Here is a 25,141-nt window from a genome sequence, read left to right as displayed (position 1 = left end):
TGAAATACTACAGAATATACATCAAATAGCCTGTATCCAAGTTCATCTATTAAATACACCTGTTTAGAATATCTATGAAATCATATCTGTAGACTTTATGGAATCCTTCATGCAATATTAAGCCACTAAAACATACTGCAGCATTCACTTATAATAATGTCATATAAGCCCACCCAGAAAATAAATGTTAACATCAATGCATAACACTAATTTTTAAGGACTCAAAATACCGTCAAGGACACTGAGTGACACGTGACATCTAGTTTATCAACATTAAACTTGGTACATAAACTAATCAAAACAAGACAAACAACAATCTTGAAATTAAAAGATAAGTAAATCTCTTTGAACCCTTTAAAAATATTCTCACAACTGTGTATTTAATTTTTGGAGCCACCACAAATTTTTAGCATTAAACATAATCAACGACCAGTGTTTTAAAAAAAAAAAATCAACTACAATAAGTTCATTACTATCCACAATGCAAATATATAAAGAGTTGTGGCATTTATAACTTCACAAACTAATCCCCCACGTGTCTGTCAGTTTGTCATACTCTGGGGGCTTCCGTGTTGCTATGACGCTAGAAGCTATGCCACCGGTATTCAGATACAAGCAGGGTCACCCATAGAGGACAGGTTTCAGCTGGGCTTCTAGACTAAGACAGACTAAGAAGAAGGACCCGGCAGTGGATGTCTGAAAAGAAGTAGCCAGTGAAAACCTTATGAATAGCAGTGGAACACTGTCTAATACAGTGCCGGAAAATGAGCCCCCCAGGTTGGAAGGCACTCAAAAGACAACTGGGGAAAAGCTGCCTCCTCAAAGTAGAGTGAACCTTAATGAAGCAGATGGAGTCAAGCTTTGGGAACCTTCATTTGCTGATATGGCATGACTCAAAATGAGAAGAAACAGCTGCAAACATCCATTAATAATAGGAACGTGGAATGTACGAAGTATGAATCTAGCAAAACTGGAAATCGTCAAAAATGAAATGGAACACACAAACATCGATATCCTAGGCTTTAAAAAAATCCTAGGCATTAGTGACCTGAAATGGACTGGTATTGGCCACTCTGAATCACACAATCATATGGTCTAATATGCCAGGAATGACAACTTGAAGAGAAATGGCGTTGCGTTCACCATCAAAAAGAACATTTCAAGATCTATCCTGAAGTACAACGCTGTCAGTGATAGAAAAATATCCATACGCCTACAAGGAAGACCAATTAATATGACTATTATTGAAATTTATGCACCAACCATAGATGAAGAAACCGAAGACTTTTACAGCTTCTGCAGTCTGAAATTGATCAAACATGCAATCAGGATGCACTGATAATTACTGGTGAATGGAATGCGAAAGTTGGTCAACCAACTGAAAGAGATCCATATTTATGCCTACTCCCAAGAAAGGTGATCCAATCAAATGTAGAAATTATCGAACAATATCATTAATATCACATACAAGCAAAACTTTGCTGAAGGTCATTCAAAAGCGGCTGTAGCAGTCTATCAACTAGAACTGACAGAAATTCAGGCCAGATGTCAGATAGATCCTGACTGAAAACAGACAATACCAGAAGGATGTTTACCTGTGTTTTACTGACTATGGAAAAGCATCCAACTGTGTGGATCATAACAAATTACGGATAACGCCATGAAGAATGGGAATTCCAGAACACTTAATTATGCTCACAAGGAACCTGTACATAGATCAAGAGGCAGTTGTTCAGAAAGAACAAGGGGATACTGTGTGGTTTAAAGTCAGGAAAGGTATGTATCAGGGTTATATCCTCTCACATCTATAGAGTTGCTATGAGTCGGAACAAACTCAACGGCAATGGGTTTTGTTTTTTGGTTATTCAATCTGCATGCTGAGCAAATAATCCAAGAAGCTGGACTTTATGAAGAAGAACTGGGCATCAGGATTGGAGGAAGACTCATTAACAACCTATGTTATGCAAATGACCCAACCTTGCTTGCTGAAAGTGAAGGAAACTTGAAGCACTTATGATAAAGATCAAAGACCACAGCCTTCAGTATGGATTATACCTCAACATAAAGAAAACAAAAACCCTCACAACTGGACCAATAAGCAACATCATGATAAATGGAGAAAAGATTGAAGTTGTCAAGGTTTTCATTTTACTTGAATCCACAATCAACACCCATGGAAGCAGCAGTCAAGAAATCCAAAGATGCATTGCACTGGGCAAATCTGCTGCAAAGGGCCTCTTTAAAGTATTCAAAAGCAAAGATGTCACCTTGAAAACTTAAGGTGCGCCTGACTCAAGCCATGCTATTTTTAATCGATCACATACATGCAAAAGCTGGACAATGAATAAGAAGACTGAAAAGAAGTGATGCCTTTGAACTGTGGTGCTGGCGAAGAACACTGAATACACCATGGACTGCCAAATCTGTCTCAGAAGAAGTACAGCCAGAATGCTCTTTAGAAGCATGGATGAGACTACGTCTTACATACTTTGGACATGTTGTCAGGAGGGATCAGTCCCTGGTAAAGGACATCATGCTTGGTAAAGTACAGGGTCAGCGGAAAAGAGGAAGACCCTCAATGAGATGGACTGACACAGTGCTGCAACAATGGGCTCAAACATAACGATTATGAGCATTGCACAGGACCCAGCAGTGTTTCGTTCTGTGGTACACAGTGTTGCTGTAAGTCAGAACCGACTCGACGGCACCTGACAACAGACAAACTAATACTTGACGTTTATAATGACAAGTTCTAGATATAAACCAAAATAATACTTTAGCAAGAGAAATAATCTTCAGAAAGCTTTCAGTATTATATTTCAACATAAAAAAAAAAAAAAAATCCACTGCCATCAAGTCAATTCCAACTTGTAGTGACCCTACAGGACAGAGTAGAACTGCCCTACAGGGTTTCCAAGGCTGTAAATCTTTACGGAATCAATAAAACTGCACTTGGTCAACTAGAACCCTCAACAAGAATAAACATTGGCTACCCGATGTTATAACTAAAGAAAGATTAGAAAGACCATCATTTGATATGAACAGAATAGCTCATATAACCCAAAACCCAGTGCTGTCGTTCATGCACAAATTTCTGTTAAGTATGTGCATAATTAGACTAAAAAAAGACTAGCCCCCCACAAAAAAAAAAAAAAAAATTTTTTTTTTTTTTTAAATATTTGTGGTGTTCTTAAAACTTGTAATATCTTCTGAATGGATTAAAAAAAAAAAAAAACCCGTTGCCGATGAGTCAATTCCGACTCATAGTGACCCTACAGAATCAGTAAACTAACAAAATGATAGGGCCCTTAAATATTAAATATTTAACCCATTCAACAAATATTTATCAAGAGCCTATAATGCCCTAAGGACAATGCAGACACTAGGAATACATGGCCAACAAAAGTAAAAAATTACTTATCATGGTTGACGGAATTAAAAATTCCAACATTTGAACACTTCAAGAACTGCTTTTATTTTCCTTAGGCCTACGCTAAGCAGATCGTATGCCCTCAAGCATCCTTTCAGTGTGCTACCATAGTAATAGAAAATAGACTATTTTAAAATGAGTACTATGAAACCAAAGTACGCTTTATAATTACTTTCCTCTAGACAAAAAAGAACAGCACAGCAGCCACACACTTCAGATTGTACCACATTTCTAAATCTAATCTACACTCCAAGGATATATTAATATTTAGATATGAGAAAACAGACCTTTCTTAACTGAGGTATCAAAGGATACAAACTGGCCTAAAAAGAAGCAGCCTTCAAGCTGGCAGCATTTTGGTTTTTCTTTATTATAGTGAAACCCTGCGAGAAGGATGTACAATTTGAATTGCCCAACCTACGTTTAATCTACCAGCACACAAGATTTTGCAATGAAACTTGGCAGCTGCAGTTCTCCACCAAGTTTTATATAATAATCTTAAAAGCAGCAATGAGGTTACTGATTCACCATTTCAAACCCGTAACACTATGAACTATCAAATATTTTCAAACAGCATAGATATAACAAAGTTACTCAGCAAAAGTGTAGACATTCAGAAACATGCACATGAGAATAAAAGAATTTATAAAATAATAGCTAAGTATAAGAAACTAAGAACAGCCACACAAAACAACCCTACATAAAGAGAAACACTGATATAACATCTTTCAGCACACTAAAAGGAGATAAAGTGATAGGGTGAGGATGACATGACCTCTTATCTTCATTTCCAGTATCTGCACCACATGCAGAATAGATGTATCTATTACCACCTAAATCAGCAGAAATGACTCTCAATTATAATAACCAGCCCCCAAATTTGAAAATACCACGGTAAAATACCCAGCTCCCATTCTTGTAACCAAGAGAAACAGCAGCTAGAGAACATCTGCACCTTACACAGAAATATTACAGTACTGAAGCAGTACTGCTGTGTGAAATAGTTATTATGCAGAAGGGGCCTCTGAGGTTCAAAGACTATATACGAACCCCAAGGCAGAAAGAAGCCTACAGAAAATTAATTTCTAAGCAAGAAGATTTACATAAGACATTTTTTTAATGTTATAGCAATTGTCATTTTATAGAGAATTTCTAGTCCAATCTAACGCAAGGTTTGATTCATTACAATTTCTGCTGGCATCTTTATCGTCAAGGTCACCTTTTGTTTTAAAAGCCTTGCACTTGTTCAATATTTTAAAGTAATTTCGCAGGTTTTTGCTTTATTTAGCCTATGAAACATATTTCCATTTGGAGGGAAAACAGCAATATATTCATGTAATTGACACATAAAAGTTTCAAGACTGCATTTCCCTTTAAATGGTTTTATTTCTAGCTGTAGACTGTGATTATTTCATGAAATCATTTCAATTGCAGAATCCTTTTCTATATTTCCAATCCTGAATAACTTTTTATAGTTGACAAATTATGTTTATTTATAAATTATTAACTTAGAGCAATACTTGAATTCCAGACTCAATCATGGATATAACAGCCTTCAAATCAGCTAAAACTGTCCACAAATTATTCCAATGCACAGTCAGGGTTAAATGTTACTGTTTTGAAGTGTTCATATTATGTGCTTGTCCCTGGAAAGCTTTATTTCAGGCTCTGAAAACAAGGTGTGTGCAGTCCATATTGCTATCTACATTCAATTAAGTAAGGCAGACACAGTCTGTAAGGATTAAAATGTTGGCAACCAGCTTCTATGAGCTTTTACTCTCTGCCCGGTACTCTGCCGCAGAACATCTACAGAATTAAAAAGAAAATACTGATTGCTTTAAAGTCAGGAAACATGTACATCAGGGTTGTATCCTCTCACCATACCTATTCAAACTGTATGCTGAGCAAATAATCTGAGAAGCTGGACTATATGAAGAAGAATGGGGCATCAGGATTGGAGGAAGACTCATTAACAACCTGCGTTATGCAGATGACACAGCCTTGCTTGCTGAAAGTGAAGAGGACCTGAAGCACTTACTAATGAAGATCAAAGACCGAAGACTTCGGTATGGACTGCACCTCAACATAAAGAAAACAAAAATCCTCACAACTGTACCAGTGAGCAACATCATGATAAATGGAGAAAAGATTGAAGTTGTCAAGGATGTCATTTTACTTGGATCCACAATCAACACCCATGGAAGTAACAGTCAAGAAATCAAGAGACCCATTGCATTGGGTAAAGCTCTGCAAAGGACCTCTTTAAAGCGTTGAAGAGCAAAGATGTCACCTTGAAGACTAAGGTGCGCCTGACCCAAGCCATGGTATTTTCAATCACATCATATGCATGTGAAAGCTGGACAATGAATAAGGAAGACCAAAGAACTGACGCCATTGAATTGTGGTGTTGGTGAAGAATATCGAATATACCACGGACTGCCAAAAGAACGAACAAATCTGTCTTAGAAGAAGCACAACCAGAATGCTCTTTAGAAGCAAGGATGGCGAGACTGCGTCTTATATACTGGACGTGTCGTCAGGAGGGATCAGTCCCTGGAGAAGGACATCATGCTTAGCAAAGTACAGGGTCAGCGGAAAAGTGGAAGACCCTCAATGAGGTAGACTGACACAGTGGCTGCAACAACGAGCTCAAGCATAACAATGATTGTAAGGATGGCGCAGGACCGGGCAGTGTCTCGTTCTGTTGTGCATAGGGTCACTATGAGTCGGAACCGACTCGACGGCACCTAACAACACAACAACAACAATAAAAGTTTAAAAAACTTAACCTGCTCTGGGAATCCACAGAAAAGACAATTAATTACACGACAGAATCCAAAAAGATATAGATGAGGGAAGCAAGAGAAGAGTTACTTCAGGCTAAGGGAACAGCTTAAGTTATTTTTACAGAGCCCTTATAAAATGGGGTTTTACAAGAGTCCCTGGGTGGTGTAAACAGGTAACACGCTTGGCAGCTAACTGAAAGGTTGAAGGCCTGAGTCTACCCAGAGGTGCCTCAAAAGAAAGGCTTGCCTACCTATTTCCAAAAAAAACAGCCATTGAAACCCTTATGGAACACAGTTCTACTCTGACACACATGGGGTCATCAGGAATCAGAATCAACTACCACAGCAACTAGTTTATAGACAAGTGGGGTTGGGAGGGCATGCTGAGTATTCTTGAGAGTCAAAGGCAAATTACTTTCTCTTAGAGATCGCCACACTTATAAAAGTGTGATTTAAAAATAACAAATTTCATCCCTAAAACTAACACACTATGATAACTGGATGAGAATAGGAAGATGTCTTAGGATGTGATGGCACCTACTTCAAGATGTGGTCCCTGGAAATAAGATACAGAGCTGAAACTAAGTTTTGTAGGGCTTGTGAATCACATTCCTGACCAAGTTGATATGACTAACGTTCTCTCAAACCCAGTTCTTCTAATTCTTTTTGTAATAAAAGGTTATTACCACTGTTTCTAGGACAGACTCTACTGTACACCAATGACTTCTTAATGGCTAATGCATTCTGGCAATCTCTGCCCTAAGAGGCTCTTTCTTTGAAGTAAACCAGTCTGGTCTATTCCAAAAATTTCTTTAACAAAGAATAAAGTCAAAATACACCATATACTGAAGATGTTTAAAACCTTATGTCTAGCCCTTCTTTTCAGCTCCAGGTTTACATCTGCCTACACCAAAATCTGATAACCCTCAGGTACCTTCAACTCATTATACTCCCAAATGATCCATCTCCATTCGGAGCCTTTTCACCTTCGGAGCCTTTTCACCTCCTAACTCTAAAATCTGCCGCTACTTTCTTTACCCCCTAATTTAGTCACAAAAAAAGTGATCCAACCCAATGAACTGGGATTCTCCTCCCTGCTAGTCAGTTAATAAATCTCCTAAAGATCTCTAGCACGTGTTATCTTCCATCTATCCATCCACGCATTCTAGGAGAACTAATCTATCCTACTGCTCTTGCTCATCTTCCTTCCTATAATTGTGACAGTTGAGACTAGTCTCTCAACTACTAGTTTCTATTGTATTTTCCAAAAGTATAAGCATGCTGTTGTCACTTACTGTGAAGACAGCCCCAGCTCATGGAGAACAAACATTGCCCAGTCCTGCGCCATCTCCATGGGCTTTGGTATGTTTAAGCCCATTGTTGAGGCTACCGTGTCAATCCATAGGTATATAAAAACCACCAAACCCACTGCCGTCAAGTCAATTCCAATTCATAGCACGACCCTACAGGACAGAGTAGAACTGCCCCATAGGGTTTCCAAGGAGCACCTAGTGGATTTGAACTGCCTACCTCTTGTGTAGCTCTTAACCACTATACCACCAGGGTTTCCCCAAAGGTATATAACAGATTGGAAAATTTCTTAAAAGGGAGGGAAAAAAAACAGTTCCTAACCGCCTAAAAATTAAACACTTATTTATGCTCATCAAAAGACTTTCACCAAAAGAGTAAAAGGAGAACCTACAGACTGGAAAACAATTTTTGGCTATGACATATCTGACAAGGATCTAATCTCTAAAATCTATAGAATACTTCAACACGTCAACAACAAAAAGACACAAATAATGCAATTAAAAAATGGGCAAAGGATATGAACAGACACTTCACCAAAGAAGACATTCAGGCTGCTAACAGACACATGAGGAAATGCTCGAAATCCTTAGCCATTAGAGAAAAGCAAATCAAAACCACAATGAGCTACCATCTCACTTCAACATTACTGGCAGTAATAATAATAAGAATAAAATAGAAAATGACAAATGTTGGAGAGGTTGAAGGGAGACTGGAACTCTTAGGAACTGCTTGTGGAATGTAAAATGGTACAACCACTATGAAAACGATATACCCATGGTACCTCCTTAAAAAGCTAGAAATAGAAAAGGTTTACACACAGAAAAAACAATCTTCTATTTGATGGTTATGAGTGAGGGGAGGGGTGGAGACTATAAATCACTAAGTAGATAGTAGCCAAATGTTAACTTTGATGAAGACAAAAGACACAATATACAGGAAGTCAGCACAACTTGACCAAAGCAAAGTCATAGAAGCTTCCTAGACACATCAAAACACCCCATGAGGGAATGAATTACTGGGGCTGAGGGGTGGTGGCCATGGTTTCGGGGGACATCTAGGTTAACTGGCAAAACATAGTTCATAAAGAAGGTGTTCTACATCCTATTTTGGTAAATAGTGTCTGGGTTCTTAAAAGCTTGCGAATGGTCCCATTCCATCCGGAGCAAAGAGAATGAAGAAAACCAAAGACACAAGGAAAATATTAGTCCAAAGGACTAATGGACCACATGAAACACAGCATCCACCAGCCTGTGCCCAGAAGAACTAGTTAGTGCCCGGCTACCACCAACTGCTCTGACAGGGATCACAATAGTGGGTCCCGGACAAAAGAAAAATGTAGACCAAAATTCAAACACACACAAAAAAAAAGACCAGACTCCCTGGTCTGATGGAGACTGGAGGAACCCCCAAGACTATGGTCCCAGACACCCTAACTCAGAACCGAAACCACTCCCAAAGTCCACCTTTCAGCCAGAGATTAGACAGGCCTATAAAACAAACAACAACACACGTAAGGAATGTGCTTCTTAGTTCAATCAAGTATATGAGACCAAATGGGCAACACCTGTCCAAAAGCAGAGACAAGAAGGCAGGAAGGGACAGGAAAACTGGACAAATGGACACAGGGAACCTGGGGTGGAAAGAGAAAGGGGAAGAGTGCTGACACATTGCAAGGATTGCAACCAATGTCACAAAACAATTTGTGTATAAATTTTTGAATGAGAAACTAATTTGCGCTATAAACTTTCACCTAAAGCACAATAAAAATATAGTTTCTGGTATCTATTTTTTTTTTTAATCTTGTGGACACAAATGAACAGAATGTGTCACTCTAATTTCCAAATTCTTTCAATCTAGTGCACAATTTCTGTTCCCATCACAATAAGATTAGTATATACACAAACACAATGAGAACATGATATGTATTTTATGAAGGAAATACTGTAACAATTTCTACTGTAAAATTGTTTTAGAACAGTCGTTTTTAATGCGATATCATATTGAATGCTTCATAAAGCTGCATTTGAAAGCCAAATATTTATAACCACAAGTTTAATTAGTTATGGGTAAACAGCAAAAATTACTTTTTAATTAGAAATGACTTCTGTAGCTTAAATATATTTGAGGAGAGAAAACTGTGACCTGGGAAACCCTGAAACATCCTAATCCTCAGTATCAGAGAGTGGTTACTGCATGTATACGAGCAGCCATTTCCTTTTCGATTGTGTATTTCTGAGGTACTGAAGTACTTCAGAATTTCTAGTACTTCACATTTGGAAGTATGTAATAGAACTCAAGGCAAAACTAAATATCAAATGGAAAAACAAAACCAGACAGGCAGAGTGAAGTGGAGAAACCGTTATTGAGTGGATGGTAAATCAGTTAAGAGATCATCCCATAACAGGGAATATGTAGGAAACATTAAAAGGGAAAGTACAAGTTGGTGAGTAGGGGAAAAAGGAAACAACAGGGGAAAGATTTTGCCCACAAGAAAAATGGAGAGAAAACAAAACTAAGTGGCAATGACCATCCTGTGCCAAAAGGAACAATGACATTACATTCGAGTGAAACCAAGTTCCACTGCCAATGACTAAAACGAAAAGATTTAAATAAAAGGAAATGAACTAGTTTGCAGCATCCTTAATCATAATCCACTCCTCTGCCAATCATAAAAAGCCAGGCAAAATCTGACAATATGAATTTTATGAATAAAGAACCAATAGTTATACTGAAGAAGAAATATACAGTACAACAAAAACTGTTGTTTTTTTTTTTTTTTTCTTTTTAAGACTCTCCAAGACTGATTTGCTGATATCTTTGGTATCTGCCTGTTGTTACCATGAAGTAAGCATCATGAAGAAAACAGGGCAGGGCAAGATATGAAGCAGTAACAGTAACTTTCATTATCTTGAAACAACTAACAAAAATATACCAATAAAGCTAAAACAAAGCAATATTACAGATATTTTAGAAATTTAAAGCATTGATGAAATTAATTTAATAGCTAATATTCAAATTCTCAACAGATATTTCTGTAATACATAGAGATCAAAGTATCTTAATTTAATTACATGAAGCAAATTATCTGTGTATTCATTAATAAATAATAAATAACGGGTGGCATTTTACAGGTTCCAAAGGTGTTTTCTAAAAACTTTATTTATGCCTCTGCACATAAAAAATACAGGCACTCCCCGACTTACAACAGGGTTTCATTCCAATGACAGATGGTTCTGACATAAGTCAAACACCTCTTTTTTTAATTTTCATTATTATTGCCTTTTATAAATCTGATCTTTGAACACCTACGAGTGAACATGTGAGAATGATAACATCAGCAAAGTATGAGGTGCAACACTGCATGTAGTACATATTAATAATGATAAGATGTACCAAAAAAAAAAACCCCACAGACGGTCGTTAAGTGTGGTTCATCGTAAGTCGGGGACTACCTGTATGACAAAATTCCTGAGTCTATAAAGGAAAAAAGATCTAATCAGACACATGGAAATGAAACAGTTCCCAAAGAGTATAGTAAAAAAGAAAACAGAACTGCTATTTCACTCAGAAGTTTCCTGTCACTTATAGAGGGGGAGACATACTGGTAAACTGGGGCATTTGGGGAAGACAATTGCACTATTAGCTTGTACAGAAAAACATTCCTGAGATGATGAATACGACAAGCTTTTTTTCCTCCGCTTTCTATTTTTCCAGCCGATCCTACAGAACAGGCACTTTATCATTTTATAGCTTCTTTGAAACACTATGCATCTAGTAAAATGCTAAGCTAACACACATAGCTCCTTTGACATCAAGCCATTCCTCTGAACTCTATGGTTCGCATCTTCCTAGCCCCTTATATTAACCCCTTCATTCTGCACTTATCCTCTTCAACTACGAAATTATAGGGGAATGTATATTCATTGGTACGCAGCCAACTCTCCTTAGGTTCCCATAAAAAAGCCACCCTCTTTAGTTACTTTACCTTTAAAAATCCAAAAAAGTTCTAATATTAACATAGTTTAAGGAAACCCAGCATTGTACAGATAGATAAATATTAGGGATAATTTTCATTAAATTAAATACATGCATTGGCATTAACTGGCTGAAGAATATGAGTATTATCACATCTTATTTTGCATTTATTAGCCTCACATGAAGGAAATAATTTTAACAGTCTGCCAGATGAAAATTAGTCATTATTTAAAACTATTTATCAAAATTAGTGTACTTTTACTGAAGTAATAGGAGACTGCTTCAAATATATAACAAATGTAAGTAATTATTGTTAATATCATTAAAAGATAATGAAATAAATTTCTGAACTACTTATATAAATAGGCAACCAAACCCACCTGGAGGGGATATCTGAAGCAGGAAAGAACAATAACAAAATACCATGTAGAAATGTCACCCTGGTATGGACTCTGGTTTAAGTAATATTCAACTAAACTAGTTCCTAAGAATTGGTATCTCCACCACTCACTAAGCACATAAAATTTTTACTAGCCTATTTAATAGAAAAATAACATCACATGACTGAAAACTAAGCTGGGCATTAGCTTTACATTTCTGAGGTCGAGCAGAGTGACAAAAAACAAGGATTAAATTCTGTGATGGCAAAATGGATTTCACAAACTTGGACTAAATTAGAAAAAAATTTAGACAATAAACTGAAAACTAAGGAGCTGAAAAAAATATGGCAGATACTTTCATATACATAAAATTTAATCTTCGTAACAATCTTGTGAGGTAGGTATAATTATTCCAATTCCACAGACACAGAGAGAATCAGAAGAATTAGGCATCTTGTTCAAAGTCACACAATTAGTTACATGGTAAGATCAAATTTTAAAACCAAATTTGCTTACTCTCAGAGGTGTTTATACAGGACCAAAACAGGATGAATCTGTTTCAGAGACACATTTTTGCGAGAAAAGTTATTACCAGGGATACAAATGAAACAGGAGGCTCTGGAATGCATTTCATGTGTGGGTGAAAAGGAATCGACTAAGGAAATAAACTGTATTTAATTTAAATGTTTTACCATCTAAAGAATATTATACATGCTACATCCCTCTCCGGGCATTAGAAAAGGAAATGTGGTAGAGACAACCTGATCTGCAGTAGGACTGCCCTCCACCACCCCTCTCCTCCCCCCACCACACAAACATACCAAAATACTCATTTTATCCATCTCCTCCGTTAGACAGGAACAGGGTATTGGGGGAATTGAACCCTGTTCAAAGAACGGGCATAACTGGTCTCCTTTGATCAGGAATAGGCTAGGAATGGCCATATGGCCTTTCTGGCCAATGAGATGCAAGGCTACTGGCAGCTTCTATGAAAATTATTTCTCATTCTTGAAGAGATCAACAAGAAGCCAAGGTCATTCTCCTCCATGAAATGGTAATAATAATGAGACGTTTATTGAGTACTTACAGTACTACACTAAGCACCTAAGCCACTACTCTCTAACGTTTCTATATGAGATACAAGAAAGTAATTTCACTTTGATTGCACACAGCAACCAACTTATATCATCAAATAGAGCAACCGGCCATTAAAATAAGCCAACATAGAACAAAAAAGAAAATGAATCCTTGATGAAAACTCCGAACAGCTGAATCAACCAATCCTGAAGGATGGAATTCACACTATATGAGCTAGTATATTTTTGTTATTTTAACCAGCTTGAGTTGGAGTTTCTGAGGTTGTAGCCCAAAGCATGTATACCAACATACTGTACTAGGAAAAAGTTTAATGAAGTAGAAAGGTTATCAGAGGTTCCACATCTACCTAGCCAGTGCACTTTAGGAAAAGGCCATCTAAGGTGAGAGGGGATTATCACTCCTTCTGATTCCCTCCTTCATTTATACCGAATGGTAAGCATTTATAGAAATATACAGAAATACCTCCTCCTCAACTAAATATGCTGATGCCTAAAATTCTTAAAATAAACAAGGAATATTGGAGAGAGAAGGCTTAAAAAGCCAATGTCACGATGAGATAAAAACCAAATGAGACCCCTAAACTATGAGGCAGGAAAATATCAAGGACTCCTAAAATTATTTTCTATATTCATACAAATGAAATAGACATCAGAATGATATCAAGTATTTTAAATAAAAAGAGAAAAGGCCCAGAAAAAGAAGGCTGCACTTACCTAAGGCAATTTTGCTAAAATCGCCATGACTTGAATGAAGGTTTGTTAGCCTTTAACTATGTGTAAACAAACAAAAGTTGTATACAGGAAAGTTTCTGTTGAGCATGAGTAAGCAGAACGATTCCAATTAGCCATGGAACACTGTCCAACACTGCTTCCCTTGATTAAAGGGACTTTATTAACTATTACCACCTTCATGAAAATGGAGTTTTGCATCCACCGATTTAAGATATCACTGTATTGATATTCAGAGATGATCCCATTCCATGATTTTCAAAATACCTGATTACTTTTTTCCCCTCAAATATATTTCCTGAGCAACATTTACCAAACTGCTACCAAAAACACTTCTACAACATAATAGGCATGGTGTGAGAATATTGCAAAATGCTCAAGCAAATTTATTTTGTACTACAAAACATTCTAAGATTCTTTGATGGCTGACATACACTGTGAATATAAAAAAAAAAAAAAAATCAAAGAGGAGGTTAAATACACAAGGTGGTTTATCTGAACTTATTTGCCATTTCAAAACCAGGCATTCCATAGTATAGTTTGAGAAATGCTGCTCTAAACTTGAAGAAAACTGGTAGCTTCCAGCATCCCTTATTCTCCACACTACTTACATTTAACCCTGGAGCCTACACCTCAACTGCACTTACCTTTGACCACTGTGTGATCTAAATTCTTCACAATCTACTTGTTTTAATGTTTTTGGTTATATATCTGACTTTCATAAAATCAACATTGTGCTTTATAACTCATAAAAGGTAGGAACTGTATTTGTATAACTTACTTTAAAAACCTAGAACAATTAGGCACTTTTAAGTACAGTTTTTTTTTTTTTAATCTTTAGTAGCGCCTTATTAAACCAAAAACCAAACCCGTTGCTGTCAAGTCGAATCCGACTCATAGCGACCCTACAGGACAGAGTAGAACTGCCTCATAGGGTTTCCAAGGAGCAGCTGGTAAACTCGAACTGCCGACCTTTTAGTTAGCAGCTGAGCTCTTAACCACTGCAAGTTACAACCCACTGTAAAGTCAGTCTTTATCATTCCCCTTATTATTGCTTGCTCGCTTGCTCTCTGTAGCTCGCTTGCTCTCTGTTGTTCGCTCTCTCTGTCTTTAAAATCAAGACAATCTGCAATGAAGATATTTAGAAACGGCAACCATTATAGTAAAAAATTCACAAAAACGTGTTTTCCTAGAATCGCTAATCCTTTCAATTAATTGCTTTTGTCCTGCAGGGAAGCACTATTTTCATTAAAAGCCCATTAAGACCTGCAGTGATGGCATAGACAGTATAAGAAACTCAATAAAAAGTGAAAAATTTGGTAATATCAAATTTCCATTAGAAGTAAGGTATTTAACCAACAATACATTATTTTTTCCTGATAATGTTTATACTCACGAACCAGTAGTCCAAATGCCTTGCAGAGCACACTCTTTTTTTATTATTATGAGACGCGCCCTGCTGGTAGAGGTGGACAGATTCCTAGTAAACCAATGCAAATGGATGGCCAATGATTAGGTCACAGATACAGCATCATTAAGCAGCTGCTTCTGACCTCTGTAGTGGCTAGTCACTTACACGGGAGTGACTTAGATATTCAAACTGAGATTGAAACCTTTACCCTTTCCTGATGATAGACCTCAGTTAAAATTTTTAAAAAGGTATAATTAGTTACCACACAAGTCTACTTTGTACTCTTAGGCGTCTTCCAATTCATAGCTGATAAACAGTTCTGTCATCTAAAATTTCAGATTTTCTTTTATAGTGCTAATACAAAGGCCAACATTTCTCAGTGCTCTAATATTTAACAAACAACAACAAAAAACATAAAAATGAAACATCGTATCTGGGGGGGGACTCAACAACCTACCTTTAAACTAGACTCATAGTCTGTGTTCACTTTGAACATAAGCCCAAGTCGTAAATGAATTTCCTTGGCTCGACAAAAGCTGGGATCAACATAAAGCACCTCCTGAAATGCTTTAATTGCCCTGAAAGAATATAGACATAAGATATCTTAACTTTTTAACACTTGCATGAATTTCTGCTTGGTAGTACAGTAAAACTTTTGTTTTATGCAATACTGTTTTAAAGGAAATGCCAGTGTTATAAAAAATGACATGAATGAATGAGTAGTAAAAAAAAAGAAAAATGACTGGAAAGGTGCTCTTGGGTCTTTTATATAATTGAATTGTATGATTTAAATATAAATGGGGAAAAAAGGTCATATTTATTCACAATTATTCAAACAATATTTTATGATATTCTCAGTGTAAATAACTGATTTCATTTTTGCTATAATTTCTGGGGGGATGGAAAGGATAGGCACGTTTTGTTTTAAAGGGAAGGGGGATTAATTCTGTTTCTTAGTATGCTTGGTATGTCTTTCATACTTAGGTTTAAAATCCAGGTGGACCTTATTTTTGTATATATTGTGAGGTGGGGGGTCAGTTTTCACTTTTTGCATGCAGATATACAACAGTCCTTGCACTATCTGTCGAAAAGATCATCCTTACCCCACAGTTCTACAGTACAACCTTTGTCCTAAACCAAATGTCCATATTCATGTGGGTCTGTTTCTGTTTTAAAGGAAATGTCAGTTTTATAAAAAATGACATGAATGAATAAATAGTAAAAAAAAAAAAAAAAAGACTGGAAAGGTGCTCTTGGGTCTTTTATATAATTGAATTGTACACTCTAACTTAATATAAAGGGGGAAAGGGAAGATCAGCTGAATTTATTCACAATTATTCGAACAATATTTTATGGCTCAGTAAAATTCTCAGTGTAAATAACTGATTTCATTTTTGATAGAATTTCTTGGGGGGATGGAGAGGATACGCAGATTTTGTTTTTAAGGGAAGAGGAACTAATCCTGTTTCCAGTACGCTCCGTATGTCTTTCATACTTAAGTTTAAAATCGAGGTGGACCTTACTTTTGTACATAATGTGAGGTATGTGTTGGTTTCGTTTTTTGCATGCAGGTACACAATAAAATAGTCTCTGTACTATTTGTGGAAAAGATCATCCATACCCCACAGCTCTGCAGTACAACCTCTGTCCTAAACCAAATGTCCATATTCATGTGGGTCTCCTTCTGGGTTCTCTACTTTCCACTGGTCTATCAGTTTCTTTGCCCCAAATTCACATTCTATCTTTTATAACAGGTCTTGATTACCAGTAGACCAAATTTTACTTAATACATGTTTATAGTCTTTAATTTAATCATCATGTAAATGTACTGCCTACTCAAAATGAGTATTAAAATAATGACAAATAAAAATGTCTATTATGAAGGAAAAAGAATAGAAGTGGAAGACAGGAAAAGGAAAGGAGAAAAGAGAATAGTTAGGAAGGAAAAAAGGTATAAGAAAGGGTGTGTGAGGGAGAGAGGAAGAAGGGGCACAGAGCATCAATAACAACTCCTCGGGAGAAATATTAATTCCTACTGTCTCTCTGTTTCTATTTCTAGCCTTTTCCCTAAATCTACTATTTGTGTGTTTTATTCCATAGGTGCCTTTAGTACAGATATCTTATCCACTTAGTTCACAATGCCACACAGGTACAAAGAAACATGGGTTCAGTCTAATAAGTTCTCTGGGTATGCAAACACACTGGATATGAAGAAAGAACCATTAACCAATAAACAAAAGCACATGCTCCAAAGCACACTACGTCTGGCCCACACTATGTTTATTCTTCTGGTTCAGTCTAAATTCACTACTATCTTCAGGACTCACCACCCAAACTCAAAACCAACTACTATCCTGCTTAGTTTAACTGGCAGTAGGTCCCCTCTATAATCAAATCATTTTATTTTTTTATCTACTGGTATACTGTCTCTAGTTTTTCCAAGTCTAGACCTTGAGGTCTAGATCCTTCTTTTATTTTTTAAATAATTCAATAAAAGGTTTAAGTTGAAAAGATGTTTACTGATGCCATTACTTTTACAGTTAGCTGTATGGACTTTCTGCTAGAAGAGGGGGGTGGTGCGTGAAGAGGATAGGCTCCAGTCTCTTCACTAATCAGTTCCCGTTATCTAACAAAAAAATACATCAAACATCTAAGTTCATTTTCTTTTCTAAACCTTTAGCCCATCCTTCTTCTCCTGTATGCTTCTTCAGTTTTCCCCACACACAGCAAAAAAAGAAAGGGGGGGGGGGTTACCACTCAGACTACACTCTAATCTTGAACATCATTTTACTTCATCCTTATCTTGCCAAACTGCACGTAGCCAGAACATGATCTCTGAAGCGCAAGCTAAACTAAATCACCAACACACAGAACTTCTGCTGATTTCAGAATTCTGATTAACAGAGAATTTTAGAACATAAGAAAGAGTTACCAAAAACTACAAAACACTTTTATGATACAATACCTGGAAAGGTTTATAGTTTCCAAATACTTAGAAAGCATATTCGCTACTAAAACAAAGAGGACACATAGCAGTGTTTATCACTGGCATATTTTTTTTTTCCCCCTTTAAATCTGAAAAAAGTTCTCTAGGACTAGTAAAGCTAAGTCTGGAGATTTCTCTCAGAAATAGCTGAAGAGACAGATGATCTAATTCCACAAAATTTCAAAGTAATTGAAGGGAGAATATACTAGGCTCTAAATCAGTAATAACGTATACACACACACACACACAGTTATACACTTGCCTATTAGGAAATTTAAAGGTTTTTTCTAAATCAGACAATTAGAAAGAGTTGATGAAGTATCAAAAAGACACATTGGTAAGATTTTAAAAGGTGGAGATAGGAGGAAAGGCTGACCAAACAGAGTAAATGGCAGGAACAAAGTCACAAAGCCAAAAAGTACTTAAGTCATTTTCAGGGAAATGTTAGTACAGTGTGACTGACACAAAGGGTACATTTAGGGGAACAGTAATGCTAGAATGATCATTTATGGTTGAACAGAGAGGATTTTAAATATGAGAGGCTAAGTTAGAACTACCATGCTTTGGGTTATTCACATTTACATTTGCTAATGTATCACCTTTCCTGGCTCTTTTGCTCTCTCTCTAGCCAAACACTCTATTTCATCATTCCAGGCAATGAAATACTTTTATTCCTCTCCTACTGCAAGAATCAAGATTTATGTTTTAATCCTTAATTTCCCTGAGGCTTAATTAATCAAAGCCCTTCCAGTCTCTCTCAAGCAATGTATGTGTCACTGGTAAAACATAACTTTACCAGAACTGCCTCAGTTATCTGTTAGTTTTTTGTTGTTGCTTTTTTTTCCAAAATAAAAGCATACATAATAAACTCATCATATGTTGACATGAACTGTTTTGTTTTAATGGCAATATACTTAAAATTAAACTTTCACTCTAAGAGCATTAGCTTGCATTATGATAGTTCATAAATACATAAATATATTAAATATTAGGTTTTAACCAGGCTCCGTAATAGACAAGCCTCAGAATCAATGGTATCACTACATTAGGTTTATGTTTACATTATTACTCTCTTTCATTTCATCTGAAAGCTTTAAGTCAGTTTTAAAATCATTATTCTCTTTTTCCTTACTGCACCCAAAGCAGTGACTATACCAGAGAGCAGATTTCTACATTCCTACGGACACTTATGATTGGTACAGTGCTATGGAAATGAATACAAAAGAAATTTTACACTAGCTTACCAAGATTCTATGCTTCTAGCACAGAATAATATATTTCTTAGATTTGCCACCATAAGACTATCCTGGTATTGATCAATGGAAAGAATACAAAGGTTACAAATCAAGACAGGACTGATGAGGATTTTAGGGAGATTTAGAGATATAGCTATACATTATACTAGGAGGAATAATTTTATTGTTTCCTGTCAAGAAACAACTATCTTTTTCTGTCAGCCTACTTTTTTTCTCTTTTGTAAGATATAGAGAGATATATAGATTTAGAAATCTAGTAAGAAATCTATGTCATAGATTTAAAGGTAAGGAGAAGCTCAGTTCAAGGTACTCCTAGCAATTCAATACCTTCTCAAACAAGAAGGATATGGGCATGTGTGCATATGTAAAGTAATGGCTTACTAGAGACTGATTGCTAGCTTTCTGCTACCTATATTTTACTTGTGCGTCTATGTCTTCTTTTCTCCTTCTGGGCATCTTTCTTTAAGTTTGGTCCCAGAGTACTGAACAGGATAATGGTAAAGTTTAATAATCATCGTAAGTCCAAAGAGGATGTTAAGAGTCACTCTAATGTACTGCTTTCTGGCCTGGGCTCCACTGTCTAAGAAAAGGCTGCAACTGAAACTTGGAAAAATTGACCAAATAATTGAACTAATTTTAAAGGTTGATCAATAAATCAACTCTAACTGAAAAATGGGTACATAATATGACAGAAGACAAATAGGCTGACAGATAACACTACAGTTAATAAAACTGCACTTAATAATATATTATTTTATCACCAACCCAAACACAGGTTGGTTTCACACATTATAAAATACTTAGTCTTAACAAAAGCCCACAGGTACCATTTATCAAACATCTAATTTTACTTAAATTATAAACATATCAGAGACACAAACCTCTGAGACAGCCTAGGCAGATTCTTTGTGCTAACAATACCAAAAAAAAAAAAAAAAGACATACCATACTCTTCTCTGGAAACATTTTTTTCAACAAATTCCAAAGAATTTGACATGCTTAAAAAAAAAAAAGGCCTGATTCCAGCAAATAATATTTATCTATAAATAACCCTTTATGCAAATGTAATTTTAACATAAGGAAAGTCGTATTAACCATGGCTATACTCTAAAACCCTTACCAAGCAACTACTCTATGCTCTCTAATTTTGTGGCTATTCAAAAAACTGTAAGATAAGTTAAAGGAGAAATTTGGGCTACAGAGTTTATGGAAAAAAAAAAAAAAAACATTTGAACAGCAAGACAGAAACCACACATCCAGGGTAAATTCATAGACAGGGTGTGAGATATGTAGTTTTAGGGAGCAGCTACAAAGCTGAAACTCAAGACATGAAAAAATGGTGGTGACCAGAACAGGATCAACAGAGCAGAGGGCACCAATTAATTCAGACATTGCATTGTCCTTATGTCGTTCAGTTTCTTTTCTCAGGTCAGCTGAAGGATATAGAAATCATACATAGATAAGGAACCAAATGATATAATAATTTTCCATAGTTACCAGACCTCCTAACTTAACATAGTCACATACATATTAAAGGAATCGGTATCTTGAACTGACGATGGCTTCACCTCACTAGTGATTTTAATTTCATCTCTTCACTCTATAGGGAGCTCACAAATTATCACAGATATGTGAAAATTAGCTGGTTTGAAGCATACATTTCCATTCCTAAAGTATAGAGTTTCTTGCTTGTGCTTCACCTAAATTATTTCTGCCTGGCTATAAAAATTGTATCAATGTGCTCAGGAGAATAATACAAAAACTGATTAAAACAGTAATCACCTTTCAATCTTCAGACTTGGGGGCACAGTACGATAGAATAAAATATTAGATTGGGGAATCTGAGCATAAGCTCGTTTCTGCCACTAATTAAACAGTTATGTAATACTGAGTTAAACACATACACACTCGTATTGCGCGTGCACGCGCACACACACATTTCACTTTCCCCAGCTACAAAATTAAGGGAGAAAACTAAGATATTTCTAAGACCATGTCTAGGTTTAAAAACTTAGAATTGTGAATTCTATGAATAGTATCTTCAAGAAGCTAAAAGATATTTTAAACAGTCCCAATCTATTCTCGGTTTTAAACGTGATGCACTAGACATGAAGTTAGGAGACTTAAGCTTGCCCTAAAGCAATGGATTATTTAACAGAAAAAAATTAAAAAGCTTCTTTATAAAGATCAATTATAGCTTTGTAAAGATTACAAAGAAAATCAGGGTTCTGAATGATCACAAGACTATATACCCACACAAGTGTTCTCTAACAATGCAGTTCTTCAATACATAATCAAAAACAAACAGGCCCAAAAGCAAAGAGGGAAGAATAGACACTAGAAAAAGCCATTCATGCCTAAATGATCACCTTTAGGGGAACCATTTCAAATCACTGCTAATACATATTTAAAAACTCTGTGATAAATATTCAGAGTGCCCAACAGGTATAGGACAGAGCTGTAACCTTTGGCCAAATGCTCCATCACCTTCCTTTGGACACTCATGGCATTCTACTCAGCTTAAAGTTATGGGGAACAGAAGGGACTCTGACAAAGTAAGATACACTTCAAAATAACAAATGTCCACATGGGTCTTTACAGTTTTAAAAAATGTACATTATCTGTTAAACAGAAAAAGTATGTGATCACAATATGCTTGTTTAAAAATAAACAAATAAGGAAACAGACCTAAGGATGCTATTTAATTCAGGATCAAACTAAGTGGCAGCACTCAGACCAGAATACTGATCTTCCAACTCCAAATTCTATGTTCTTTTCATTACGGAATGTTACTGTCTTGTCTGGTAAAAAGAAAAACAACAATAGGGCAAAGGCCATAATAACATGGCCCTATACTTTAGAGCTATAAAATCTTACATATTACTATCATATTTAATCTCTGATTCTATAGAAGAGAGAACTGATAATTTATAATACTGGAAACTGAAAATTACTAGCAGGTGTGCATGGGATGGGGGAGGAGGGAAGGAAGCAGTCAATCTGTCTTGAAGTCTGAAAAGGCAAAATTACTGGTATTCATAGATCATTTACCCACAGAACTTGAGATTTTACATGAGCAGCATAGTCACTCCCCAATTCAAATAACCTGGGGTGGTCCTCCTGCTCCGCATGAATGACCGAGAAATTCCTAAAAGGTTTCTAATCTAAGCCTTCTTTAACCAGAATCTTACACCAGATTACTTTAGCAACATACAGAACTCGAAAAATCTAAGGTGGGTCAATACCTCTGAAGGAACAATCTAATCATTTAAACTTCTACTATTGAAAAACGTAGGTTTACTGACATTAAAATATTTTATGTGTTTATTACACACACACACACACACTCATGTACACAAACAAAAACAAGCCACTTACTGGAAACAGCTGGCATTATTAGTTTTACGTCAACTTACCACTGAAATGCATTGTAATGGAAGTAGACCAAACCAAGACCATATAAAAAGGCAGCATTCTGTAAAGAAAGGGGAAAAGGGGCTTTTAGGAAAAGCATTTATATCTAATGCATATGATGTTATTAATATATAGTACCCAAGGTGTCTTAAGTTCTTAAACTCTTATCATTCGGTACAATATATTCACAATGTATTTTTAAAATACAAAAATTACAATGATGAGTCAGTAGATGGCACAGAATTCAATCGACTTGGAGAGATACTCTGGGTTTCTTTTTAATCAAAAAAAAAAAAACAACAACCACTGCCTGCCCTGAAATCAAACATTTACCAGCCTATTACTCAGGGATGAGAAAATGTTCGGACTACACTATCCTATATTCTTTCTCTGGTTCTCTCTGCTTCTTGAACTGGATTTAGTTTTATGTTTAGTGTTGCCAGGAAGGTAGTTAGAATTCAAAGATATGTACAATATAAACCTAGAACAAATGTTAGTATTAAAAAAAAAAAAAGCCAAACCTTCATCTAGCCACTTCCATTTGGGGCTTTATCACTGATTCTTTTTGCAACACAAAACAGAAGGATGCCAATACTTCATCCAGGCTCATTTTGATCACTGGCCTCCAAGTAACAACTAGCCATTCCCTTCTTTCAAAAAGGGCAAACATTTGCACGTCTGTGTTGTATCAAAAATCAGCTTAATCTGTTTTACCAAATCTTCCCTACAAAAAAAATTTTTCACGCTGATCCTTGTGAACAAGTTTTATTTAAACCTATATTCTAAACTTTCAAAAAATAAACAAATATTAAAATGATTCTGCCATACTATCTTAGGTTGCATTTCTCACTGGTGTATAAATATCTGTTTGGCTCCCTGCTTTCAGGTGCTAGGCGACTTTTTTGTAAAAAACACTGGTGTATAAATATCTGTTTGGCTCCCTGCTTTCAGGTGCTAGGCGACTTTTTGGTATGTAATGATTTTTAATACTAAAATTTGTTATAGGATTATATTAGGCTTTTCCTTTGAATTTTAACCACCTTTCTGGAAACACGGAAAAATGTTTCCTAAGTCCATATTAAAATGTAATAAAATGGTGATTTAATTTCATTAAATCCTCATAATTCCATTTTCCAAAAGCAATTATATGCTACAGGGATAGTCACAAATTTGGGGATTCACAAAGGTCTCAGATGACAATCCTTTCAAAAGTTCATGTTTGATTTTTAATTCCACTGGAACTTTTTAAAATTAGAGCCACTTATTTGCTCCTCCCCACCCTCCCGGCCACCAAAAAGGTTGAGCAAATGTTTACTAGGTGCCATGGACAGTACTTGAGGATTGAAAAGCCAAACTGACTAAAATATACTTCCCCTACACAATCCAGTAAAAAAAGGGGGGAAAAATGGATATTCTGAATGCATTAGTTAATTCAGTGTCATAATGTGTTCAATCTAGGAAGTCAAGATGTGAAAGATAAGGGTCTTCTTTTTCTGTGGGGAGCACGGGTTGGGTAACAACCGACAACATCTTTCAACAATTTTGGTAATTACTCAGATAAGGTAGTATGGGGTATGGTGGAAATATGGTTTTACTGAGGGGCATTTGCTGCTTTCAGGACACAATCTGCATTTTCCACTGTGCTTACTTTGTTCATACTTCATCCTTCTCACCTCTAGGAAATCTTATTCCCACCCGCCACCCTATAAATTCTATCAATCATTCAAGATCAATTTTAAATGCCACCTTTCCCATGAGGCTTTGCTGCTTCTCCGCCTCCAACCAGAGATCTTTCTCACCTTTGAATTTGCCCTTAGTGCAATATCTCTATCATACGACATTATTATATAATAGTAAAACTTAAATTTATGCAAAATGATAACATTTGTCATCTTTAAAAGGTTCTAACAACCCTAAGAAACGGAGGTTGCTTTTGTGTGCCATCAAGTCAATTAGGACTCACAGCAACCCTATAGAACAAAGTAGAATCGCCCCATAGGGTTTCCAACGCTATAATCTTTACAGAAGCAGACTGCCACATCTTTTTCCCTCAGAGCAGCTGGTGGGTTTGAACACCGATCTTTTGGTTAGCAGCTGAGCACTTAACCACTGCACCACGCGGCGGGGGGCCCTTCATTTATAGAATGAAAAAAAACTCAAGAATCAGAGAGATTAAGCGACTTGCTCAAGGAGACAGGTACTAAGCAGAAGACAACAGGAACTGAATCTAGTAGGTATGCTCATTCTTAACCACCATATTCTTTGTTGTTGTTTTTGTTTTCTTAACCACCATTTTCTTTGTTGTTGTTTTTGTTATTTGTATAGTATTGGCAAAATTCCATCCCATCAGACAAAAATACCACAAA

At 36.2% G+C, this 25,141-nt stretch overlaps 1 protein-coding gene across 28 annotated transcripts in view; it reads right to left on the bottom strand.

Annotated features, from left to right (window-relative positions):
* Nucleotides 1-25,141, bottom strand: part of KDM6A (lysine demethylase 6A) — a 288,116-nt gene that overhangs the window by 103,257 nt on the left and 159,718 nt on the right. For 26 of the 28 annotated variants that reach the window (XM_064278184.1, XM_064278180.1, XM_064278175.1 and 23 more), the window contains 2 exons: nt 22,778-22,836; nt 15,577-15,697 (listed from right to left, as the gene is read on the bottom strand). The exons of 1 other annotated variant lie outside the window; for it this stretch is intronic. In XM_064278184.1, coding sequence (XP_064134254.1) covers nt 15,577-15,697; nt 22,778-22,836 — 180 coding nt within the window. Of the gene's footprint in view, nt 1-15,576; nt 15,698-22,777; nt 22,837-25,141 lie in introns of those variants that run through there. One more of the 28 variants, XM_064278189.1, reaches the window with a different exon arrangement.

This window comes from Loxodonta africana, chromosome X (assembly GCF_030014295.1).
Source record: "Loxodonta africana isolate mLoxAfr1 chromosome X, mLoxAfr1.hap2, whole genome shotgun sequence".
Taxonomy (NCBI): domain Eukaryota; kingdom Metazoa; phylum Chordata; class Mammalia; order Proboscidea; family Elephantidae; genus Loxodonta; species Loxodonta africana.
Note: the sequence above shows the minus strand (reverse complement) of the source record. Positions and strands in the feature narration are given on the sequence as shown.